The sequence below is a fragment of the Sturnira hondurensis genome, unplaced genomic scaffold, assembly GCF_014824575.4.
Source record: "Sturnira hondurensis isolate 20B ecotype Veracruz unplaced genomic scaffold, ASM1482457v3 Scaffold0018337, whole genome shotgun sequence".
Lineage (NCBI taxonomy): Eukaryota > Metazoa > Chordata > Mammalia > Chiroptera > Phyllostomidae > Sturnira > Sturnira hondurensis.
Window position 1 is genome coordinate 3,062,838 of NW_028090968.1, and position 11,141 is coordinate 3,073,978.

Sequence of the window (11,141 nt, forward strand, 5' to 3'; positions counted from 1 at the left end):
GAAAGAACCTTAAAAAAACATTATACTATCAAAATAACATTGTTTAATTCTAGGTACACACTATGGCCTACCTAAAGTTCTCAGTATTGTTCTTGTTGTTTGAAAAAAAAATAGCACATGTTACAGACAGACTAGCACCAGACTGGGTCTTTTCTCTTTGGTGGACTCAGAAAGTTTAGAATGAGGACTTTCTCCTCACATGGTTCAGTGTTATTTGATGCCATACCAATGCACCATCCAAAGTTATGCCTTGTAACATGAATTCCACACTTTGGGAAAGACTGAGTTAAAACCTTTTTTCCCCTTTTCTTGAGTCTTCATTATATGTCCATAGGCATTGTGTCATCTGAGCTGGACCATATGTGAGGCCATTATCACCCTGAAGTTTATGGCCTTGCTGGATGAGATTGGCATTTTGGTGTTCCAGCTGTTATTAAAATAACATCACTGTGGTACACGAGCCCTCTTTATTGTGAGGGTCAGAAACACATCTCTTTGGAGGCAGCATATGCTGGCAGCTAAGAATGACGCAGGCCTAAACAAAGGGGGATTTGTTCTTTTTAAAAGAATTGGAAGAATCTGAGCTAGTTCACCAGGTCCTTCCAAATGACGATGCACGAGTCACAGCTGTGACCGTCCAGACTGAGCTCTGCAGGCACACAGGTCGAGCTCATTGTTAATGAATCTTGGGTCTCAAAGAATGGCCTTGGTCAGGGAAGAAGGGAGTGAGAGAGTGAGCAAGGTCAGAGAGAAGAGTTGACAGATAGAGTGGGGAGGTTTTCTGCAGTGAAACTCTCTAGGTGGGAGAGCTGGTATGTGGGAAAGGCTTTTTTCATGCTTCTGTTTCAGAAGTATCAGTGGATGCTCAACCCATTGGAGTGACATTTCAATGAGAGATCAGATCTCTACATTGTTTAAAATATCTCTCCAACATGGATGAAACATTGTCCTAAGTGAAAGAAGTCAGACACAAAGGACAGTATTTATCATTTCATTTATATGAAGTATCCAGAATAGGCAAATCCATAGACAGAAAGTAGATTGGTGGTTGCCAGGGACTAAATGGAGAGATGAATAAGAAGTGACTAATTAATACGTACAGGATTTTCTTTTGCAGTGATGAAATGTTCTAGAACTCGACAATGGTGATGGATATACAACCTTTGGATATTGTGAATATACTAAATGTCACAATGATAACTTTTATATTATGTACACTTTACCTCAATAAAATATACGCCCTTGTACACACACAAATTGCTTTTTAATTACAAATGAGAAAAATACAATGGATAGATCTGGTGGATCTTAGCCACTTCATCAAAGTTAGCATAACCACTAATGAGAAGACCAACATCGTGTGCATCCTGGTGGGATAAGCGTACACTGAGGACACGTTGCTTATGCAGTATTCCTACCAAAGGAGCAAACCCTGAATCCAGTCGTTAGGAAGCATCAGACAAATTGAGGGACATTCGATAAAGTAAAAGTAACTCTTATTTAATATCAATGTCATGAAAGGCCAGGGAGGGCTGAGGAACCATTCTGTATTAAAGAGGCATGAAAGCAAAATGCATCATCATTCTGGATTTGTCCTCAAACAGAAAAAGAAATAGCTAAGGCCATTATTGGGATAATTGAAGAAATTTGAATATGGTTTGTAGGTTAGATGATAGTATTATACTATGCAAAATTTATTTTTTTAAAAATTGATTGTATTTATTTATTTTTAGAGAGAGGGTAGGGAAGAGAGAAGGAGAGAACCATCTGGGGACCTGGTCTGCAACCCAGGCATAAGCCCTAACCAGGAATCAAACTGATGACCTTTCAGTTTGAGGGACAGTGCTCAACCCACTGAGCCACAGCAGTCAGGGCTATGTGAAATTTCTTAATCTTGCATATCTATTGTGGTTATGTAAGAGAATGTTCTTGTTTTTCAGAGAGAGTCACACCACAATATTTAGTCACATGGAAATATGATATAGGCAACTTACTCTCAAAAGATTCAGAATAAGTGTGTGTGTGTGTGTGTTTGGAGGGGGAGAGACTTAAAAAATAAAACTAATCCACTTAAAACTGGTACGAATATGTCATCATAAATAATAAAACCAAGGTCTGATTTGGACTATATTTTTGTAAGTGAAATTAAAAATGTTATGTTCTATAAAATTTAGTAATAGTAACTCATCACAAATTATTGGAGTGAATGAAGAATGAATGAAATGAAGTGTTGATTTTCAGGGCTTGGTCGTGTTCACTTTTCCAACTAGATTGGTTGATGTGACATCTTTACATTTGCATGTCGTTTAGTTTGTGAAAATGTTTGAAAACTTTGCCACTTTTTCCAAGGGTGACTTTTAATTCTTTGATATTTAAATCATTCTTCTGAATGCTTTTCCCCCAATATCATCCATATTCATTGTTTTCTTCTTTTATTGCTAACAAGTTCACTTCAGACAAGTCCTTGCTTATTAATGGCCTTAGTGCCTTCTGAGTGGTTCACTTTCATCAACTTGGTACAACCCTAATTCTCTTGCAAGATTTCTATTTTTTATAGTTGCTTCTTGTTGTATGTTATTTAGACTGTCTAGCCATAGTAAAACATTTACTCTGAGATCTCAGTTGTTTGATATCTAAAGGCTTATTTCTCAATCATGGTATCTGTCCAAAGTGTGAGGCTTCAATGTATTGTGGTTGCACCATCCCAACTACTTCATCAGGGGGAGGGAGCACGAAGAACTCTCACCTGCTTCTCAACCCAGAAATGCTTCGGACCAGCAAGGTCACCCTTTGCTTGCAGCCCATTGGCCAGAATTAGTCACAAGGTCCAACCTAACCGAATGGTAGTCTGGGAAATGCAGTCTTCCCATGCTCTGAGGAGGAAAGTTGAATGGCAGCTGTCTGCCACATAGTGCATTTGCATTTTGTGGTCAGATGTTCTAATGAGAATAAATATTAGGAGGAGGGGGTGTTTGAGAGGGGATTAATTATATAAACTGTCAGATTACTAGGAAGTCTTTTTGTATCATAATCACTTCTGCTTTATGACTCAGCAGGGACCATGATCATGAACACTCAACTCAGAGGGTGAGCTTCCTCTGGGGCTGTGAAATTCCCAGGGCAATGCCTGGTGGGCGGGAGATCCAAACAGCATTTTAGCTCACACACAGCGATGCTTTTCTGAATGAGGGTTTCTAACTGATCCTCACCCCAAATCCTCCACAGGGAATACTGGGTGTTTGGGTACAACAAAGAACAACTTTGAAAAGAGCTAGACTTTGAGCTAGACCTTGTCTGAGTTAGACCTTAGTCTGCAAGCAAGAAAAGGCAGAAAGAGCTGTTTTTTATTTTCTAAACCCCCCTGAAAAGTTGCTTATGTTTTTATTTCAATTTTGCTGTTGACAAGTCCGAATTTCTCACACCCTCTTTAGCACATCTGTCTCTCCCCCTCGCCCTAACGTGCCCTGTGAAAATGTTGGTGCTTCTGGCTTTCATCATCATCTTCCACATCACCTCCGCGGCCCTGCTTTTCATCGCCACCATCGACAATGTAAGTTCCCTTTACTTCTGACCATCCCAGAACCCCTGCACCCTACAGTCAATAGCAGGATTGAGAACTGCCCAAGGTGATTACAGTTTGGGGTTGTCCTGCCTCCCAAGGCATGTCTGTCTCCTTAATCTGGGCCTGAGGGCTCTGGCCTAAGTGTTGGGGTCTGGAGCACCCACGTATTGGTGGGCGGGGACGTTGGTCCTCTCATCCCTGATTCCTCCAGAGAGCCTGGCATGATGCCATGGTTGTAGGGAGCCATTTGAGGACTCAGCATAATTTCAGCCCTCTTATCAGAGGTCAATGACTCAGCATTGGCACTGTTGCCACTTTGCGCCGGATCATTCTTTGTTGCGGGGCCATCCTGTGCACTATTGGAGGTTTAGCCTCATTGTTGGTCTCTACCCGCTGGATGCCAGCAGCCCTCCCACTCCTACTTGTGACAACCAGAAATGTCTTCAGACACTGCCAAATGTCTTGTAGGGGGCAGAATCATCCTTAGTTGAGGACCACTACCCTAGACACCCCTCCCTCACCACAGGTGACCCATCCCAGGCAATCTCTGCTCCTCCTGCTTCGGATGTCTCCTTACTGACAGGGTCCCTTGTTGCTGGCCCACCTGGCCATGCCCTCCTAGCAGAGCCCACACTGGGAACTTCTCCAACTCTGCCCATGCTCCTATGAAAAAGTTAACTCTTTCCCTTTAGTATCCATCTCTCAGCTATATGGCAAGAATGCACTTGGTAAGTAACCTATTGGCATTAATATCCCTCCCAGCAGGAGATAAGCTTTTTACCAAAGGACCTCTATGGCCCACACCTTGATCCAAATGCCTGGTGTCAATTCTGATAGTTTCAGACTGCAGCAACATTTGGAGTCAGAAACGCTGCTGAAGAAGCTAAACAATGCACCTTGCAAGTGGCCGTCAGCTCTGCGTACATACAGTTGATCATCCTAACAGTAAAAACATAGACCATTAGACCTCCTGTCACTTAGAAAGCATTTACTCTGGTCTAGGCTAGGCCTTTTCTACACGCAGCATCTCAGTTGATCCTCACCTGAAGTTTTTGAGATGGGTCCTCTCCTAGCACTGCTTCTGATAAGGGAACTGGACCTCAGGGCAGTGAGGGCACCTGCAGAGTTTACACTGCAGTGAGTGGCAGAGCTGGGACTTGACCCATTCCAGACCTCCTGGCTTTGTATCCTGTAAGGGCAGATAAGTACAGTGATCAGGTTTGGGTTCCTGCAGGTTCCTGAATAGCCGCCCTGAGTGGGTAGGGCAGGGATCACATTGATGCCATGGGTTAAAGGATTTGCACTTTGCCATTATCCGAAGGGCCCATGCCTAGTGAAATAAATGGTATTGAATGTTCTTTTAGAATTTCCTTTTTCTATTTCTTGTATCGGGCCCTTTGGGGTTCTGAAATGGTTGCAGGCATAGTGAACAGGGTAGACGGACATTAGGGGCAGAAAAGCTATAAGCCACAGCACTGCTTAATCCTATGGAAGACTCCGGTGTGTTTATGTCACAGTGGCTCACTGAGAAGACTCAGACGGTCATTGTTGCCAGTCTGTGAGTCACAGGGAATTCATGAGTTAGGAATTGTGCTTGGCGCTGTAGTGGGGCACATAGCGGGAGCTCAGTGAACCTCTGTTGACTGGACGAATGGGTGGGGGAGATTCCAGGCTTTGGGGGGATGGAAAGCAGAAGGATGGCCTTCTGGGGCAGGTGGAGAAAGCAGAAGCACAGAGAGAATGAAACATTCTCTCTGAGGGTGGGAGAGCACCCATGACAGGCTTCTCCCCTTCCCAATGTCTTCCTTTTCTCAGGCTTGTAGCTCTTGTGGAATTGACCACTGTGTATTTCTTACCACCAACTGAGCCTCATCTTCTCTCCTCTATCATGTGGAGAGACCAGCAGTGTGGACATCGCCTGGGTGCTTGTTGGGAATACAGAATCTCAGGCCCCATCACAGACCTCTTGAATCATAATCTGCATTTTAGCCAGATCCCCAGGTAGCTTGCATGCACACTGAAGATTGAGAAGCACTGGTCTCAAACATTCATTTACCGCAGTGCCTCACACCTTATCAGGAGTCAGTATTTTCATAATTAACAATCAGCCTTTCCCTCTGTTTCCATTTTGTGTTACAGGCCTGGTGGGTAGGAGAAGGATTTTATGCAGATGTCTGGAAAGTCTGTGTCAACAACTCAAATTGTACAGAAATCGGTGACAACTATTCGAGTGAGTGTGAAGCTGATTGAGAAGGTTGGATGATCAGCAGGAAGGCTTCCCTGTTATCTGACTTCTCATCCTCTCCTTCACCCGGCATTCTGGGAGGGGCCTGGCTGGGGGCTCAGCAGGCTGCAGCGGGGACAGCCTGCAGCAGGGACAGCCTGCGGCAGGGACAGCCTGCGGCGGGGACAGCCTGCGGCGGGGACAGCCTGCAGCAGGGAATGGGTCAGGAGGGGTGTGGAGAAGGCAGGGGCTGCAGGGGACTCCAACCCCACCTACGCTGTGCCCATTCTTCTCTGTTTCTCGGCTAAGTGGAACTTCCTTTCTCATACTTTCTGAACTCCAGCCCTCGTCTAGAATCTTCTCCCCCTTCTCACTTATCCAAGCCTCCCCTTTACGTAGACTCGGAGACTGTCTCTGACATTTGTGTCACTTCCCTGCACCTCAAGAGCCTTGAGTGCTCGCTCCTTTGTGAGCTGTGTGATCTTACCTGGGGGCAAGTCATCTGATCACTAAGACTATCAATATCGTCAGCGGTAAGTGGAGGGAATAGCAATGCACCTGCCCTGTCTGCCTCTGTGCATAAGCTGAAGTACTCCAAAAGGCTTTGCAAATGCAGAAAATTCCACTTAAAAAACACCCTCCTTCACTCTGGAGAAGATGGTTCTATTTTCTGTTATAAAACTGATGGAAGAGGCACTTTGGGCCCTGGTGCCTGAAAAATACTGGATGCCCAGTTAAATTTGATATCCCAGATAAACCATAAGTAACTTAATTTAAGTATGCCTTAACTATTAGCATGGAACATACTTGCACTAAAAAAAATTACTTGTTGTTTACCTGATATTCAGATTTAATGTGCATCCTGTTTTTTTGTGTTGGTTTTTGCTTGTTTGCCAATTTAGGACCATCTTATTTAGGGGGCAAGGGACTCTGCTCACTGGCTCCTAAAGTCTTACCTTCTGTCAATAACAATGTCAACACTCATTATACAGGCAGTAAAAATACCAAAGAAGGCATCATTTACTAAAGGTTTAGTGCAAGGCACGGGGCTAAGTCCTTTACATAAGTGATCTCATAGCCCTATCCAGCAGGGACCATGGGTCCCATTAGATGGGGAAACTGAGGCAGAGAGTGGAAACCCAAGGTTACACATCCAGGAATAAGCAGTGGAGCCAGGATTTCAATCTAGATGGGCTCCATTCTGAAACCTGCATTTTAAACCACGTCGTGTGGTCCCTGCCACACCCTCCCCGTGTCAGTCTATCCGCTCTGCTAAGCCTTGACCCTGGGAGCAAACACTCTTCCCTGTGCTCTGCGAGCCCAGCTGTCGCCAGTGTGTGTGGTCAGCTGGGAGGGCTGGCTGTGCTCTGCGGCAGTGTTTCCAAGCCTCTGCTATTTGTGCTCCCTGGTCTCTACATGGAATGATTTCATTCCCAGTTACTTTTTCTTAAAATAACAGGGGTTGGCAAACGGCCAGCCCAATTCAGTCCAATTAGATAAATATGGCTTTTACATTTTTAAAGAGTTGTTTAAACAAAACAAAACAAAAAACCCCTCAAAAAAGCAAAATAAGAAAATGCAACAAGAGACTACATGGCCACAAAACCCAGAGTATTTACTGGTCTGATCTTTACAGAAAAAACATGCTGACCCCTACTTCAGAATAGTTCACTTTTTCCTTACATTCATCTACTTTGAAAGGAAATTTACATCCCCACATAAATGATAATCTGGTACCACTTGCTATAGTACCAGTGGTACTATAAAGGAAGGAAAATTTATTAAAAATGCCACATTGGACCTGGCTGGTGTAACTCAGTGAGCTGAACACCAGCCTGCAAACTGAAAAATCACCGGTTCGATTCCTGGTCAAGGCACAAGCCTGGGTGGTGGACCAGGTCCCTAGCTGGGGGTGTGCGAGAGGCAGCAGGTCGATGTTTCTCTCCCTCTCTCTCTCACTTTCCCTCTCTCTAAAAAGAAATAAATAAAATATTTTTAAAATGCTACACTGGACACCAAATGTTATTAAATCCTCACCAGATGTACCTACCTCTTGAAGGTCCTAACATTGTTTCTGGTTCTTTCCTGTTAAAAACAAGACAACCAACAAACCCAGATATTATCGAGTGTTATAAAAGTGCTAAAGTGGCGGCTGGAAAACTTTTTCTTCAGGTCCTTAGACATTTAAACAAGGGCAAAGTGAACAAAACTCACCCACTCTTTGGGTGAGTTTCGTTGGTTGGCGAGCTGATTGTACTCCACCTAGACTAAGCTCACTGGCCGCCAGCAGAATCTTCTGCACCCACCCCACCCCCCTGTTTTGAGAAACTGTTTTGAGATCTTGTGCCCTTTTTTCCTAAAGCCATTGTCTTAATATGTCCAGGCTGTCATAACAGGAGACCACTGGGTGGCTTAAACATCAGACATTTATTTACATTTCACGAGTGCAGGCAGATCTGGTGTCTGGGAGGAGCAGACATTCTCCCTGGTTTGCAGACAGCCTGGTTCTCATGTCCTCACCTGGAGAGAGCAGAGAGAGGAAGCAAGCTCTCCTGTCTATTCTTCTAAGGACACTAATCCTGTTCCTGATCGCTCCACCCTCGTGACCTAATCACTTCCTAAAGGCCCCGCCTTCACACTGGGAGTGAGGATGTCAACCTATGAATTGGGGAGGTGATACAAACATTCAGTCCACAGCAGCCATGTTTTCCATGTTTGTCCCGCCACCTGGGGTACTTGCTCAAAACACTGACTCCTGGTGCCGCCCCACTTCCTGCATCAGAACCTCAGGAAGACAGGCCCAGGGATCTGCAGTTTTAATAAGCACCCAGGTGGTTCCTGGAATTGGGCAAATTTAGGAAGCAGTGCTCGAAGCCAGAGGGGTACTCTCCTGGCCCTGCATTAAACTTGACACGCCCCTGCATGCCTGATCCCAACACCACCAGAGATTCTCATTTGTTTCATTTCAGTGTAGTCCGCCGGATAGCTCTAGAACAGAGCTGTAATTTACAAGCAAGAAAATGCAGACTTCTTAAGGTTTCAGTCCAAAGAGTTTTGACAATTATGTATACACCCATGTAACTGCCATCAAAGGCACGATGGAGAACATTCCATCACTCCAGAAAGTTCCCTCGGGCCCCTTACAGCTCAGTTCCCACCACCCCTGCCCTGAGGGCAACCACTCTGACTTCTGTCACTGTAGTTCCCGGTTGCCTGTTCTTGGACTTCATATGATTTGATCATGTGGTATGCAGGGGGTGGGGGGATGTCTATCTTTGTTCCTGACTGTAAGCAATGGGGGAGGGGCTCCATGCTCTCCCGTGGTCCTAATGTACAGCCAGAATGCACTGAGAGCCGTTGCTCTCAAAGATCATTAAGTACTGGAAATTATGCCTCCCTCTAGTCACTTTTTAGACAAGATTGAAAGAAAAAACAAAAAGGTTTTCCTTAGATTTCCCTCTGCTGCTTTGGGTTCTGTCCCTTCACCCATCTTACTGTCTCCTAGTGATAACATCCAGCCTCTATAAAAAACTCCCTTTGGGGGGCACCCCTAAAACTTTTCCGTGCGTAAGTTTACCCACTCTCCCAGCCTGCTGAGGCAGAAGCTATTACTATCCCCATTTCACAGGTGAGTAAACTAGAGGCCCATGCAGGTGGCTGTAGTCTCAGTGCTTGACCCCTGTGTACGCCTGTGGTGCAGGGCCCCAGCTGTGTCCTTCTCCGTGCAGCGCCCTCCCCCAAGACTGGCTCCTTTCTCTGATCACACTCCCCTGTACCAACCTGCCTCCCCTCATGCCCCACTCTCTAAGGCCAACTGAAAGAAACATAACCTTCATTTTCTTAAATAGCAAGAACAGAAGGCTCAGTCTCTTCATTGTACTTACAGAAGGTCACTCAGTCCTATGAGCCCCAAGTCCCCGAGAATCCCTCCAGAGGTCTCTCTAAAGTGCAGACACCCTGTCCTGACCTGTCCCACCCTGATCTCTTGAATGCGAATCTGCCAGATTGGAACCTGAGGATTTGTACTTTTTAAAAAAAATCCCCCACCAAAGAGCCAAGCATTTGGGAGCAGTGACCCAGACCGGGAAGAAATCAGTGCGGGTGGTTCTTGATGAGGTCCAGATAAGGGCACAGTATCGTCAGGTCAAGTGTACGAATAGACACTAGAGGGAGAGGGGTTGAGTAGACTTCTTGGCTGCCCTGTGCTCGTACTGTGCAGAGCACGGCCAGACAGCCTGCACTCTTGTCTCATCGCCCCCACTCTAGCTGTCACTGTCACTGCACCCCGGGGGCTCAGGCGGCCTGTGGTCCTCAGTCCTGTGCTCTTGTCCTTCCCCACAGATTACTCCACGATGCAGGCGGTCCAGGCCACCATGATCCTGTCCACCATTCTCTGCTGCATTGCCTTTCTGATCTTCTTGCTCCAGCTCTTCCGCCTCAAGCAGGGGGAGAGATTTGTTTTAACCTCCATCATCCAGCTCATGTCATGTAAGTGAAACAACGGCGTCTTAGAATAAGCACTCCCTTCGCAACCACCCACGAATAGAAGCCAGGAGTGGCAAGGCAGGTCAGGATTTGAAAAGGAGACATTGGCTGCTGTGTCATGGTGCCACCATGGGACATTTTATATTTTGGAGTTTGGAAGTTAGTTAGTGGGTCAGACAAGTCATCCTTTCTGAGTTAGAATCTGATGTGCTCTGTTGGTACAGAGGGGAAGGAACAGTGTGTCAGGCAGAGGGAACAGCATGGCCAAAGCCCTGTGATAGGAGAGACTGAGAGCTGGCTGTGGGGCTAGTGTGGAGCTGTGGGAAAGGGAGTGGGGGGCTGGTGGAAACCACTCCAGAGAGGCAGCTGAGGCCGGACTTCCTGGGATGTTGTAAGCCTTCTAGGATTGGGGTCTTTGTTCCAAGCTGGTGGGAAGCCATCAACAGATTTGTTTGTTTGTCTGTTTTTAAGGCTAGTTGGTGTTAGAAGTGCCCACTGTGGGCCAGGCCTTTGGGGACTTGGAGGTGTAGAGATGAGCAAGACGTAGCCTCAATCCTGGAGTGACTTATAGGAAAAAGGTGTCTCAGAGCACTTTTTTCTACTTCATGAATTTAACGAGGCTGAAATCAGGTGAAGAAGCCTCGTGCCACAACATCGTCATTTGCTGTTGTTTCTCAGTAGCGAGTTAAAGCTTTCTGGTGACAAAAACTGGAAGCCACTTCCATTGTCCTTTCCAGTCTGGAGTCAGTGGGTGGCTTGATGAGGATGAGAAATCTGGGCTTTGGAGCCAGCCCGCTGCTTGGTTCTCACCACCAGCTCCTCCTAGCTGACTGCCTCCCAGACTTCATTGCCTGCAGCCCAGGGTCAAGT

The 11,141-nt window shown here is 45.9% G+C and overlaps 1 protein-coding gene across 1 annotated transcript in view; it reads left to right on the top strand.

The window, feature by feature from the left end:
• EMP2 (epithelial membrane protein 2) overlaps positions 1-11,141 on the top strand; it is a 36,014-nt gene that overhangs the window by 19,569 nt on the left and 5,304 nt on the right. Inside the window, exons 2-4 of the mRNA XM_037069001.1 lie at positions 3,432-3,550; positions 5,702-5,792; positions 10,128-10,274. Coding sequence (XP_036924896.1) covers positions 3,473-3,550; positions 5,702-5,792; positions 10,128-10,274 — 316 coding nt within the window. The 5' untranslated portion in view covers positions 3,432-3,472. The remainder of the gene's footprint in view (positions 1-3,431; positions 3,551-5,701; positions 5,793-10,127; positions 10,275-11,141) is intronic.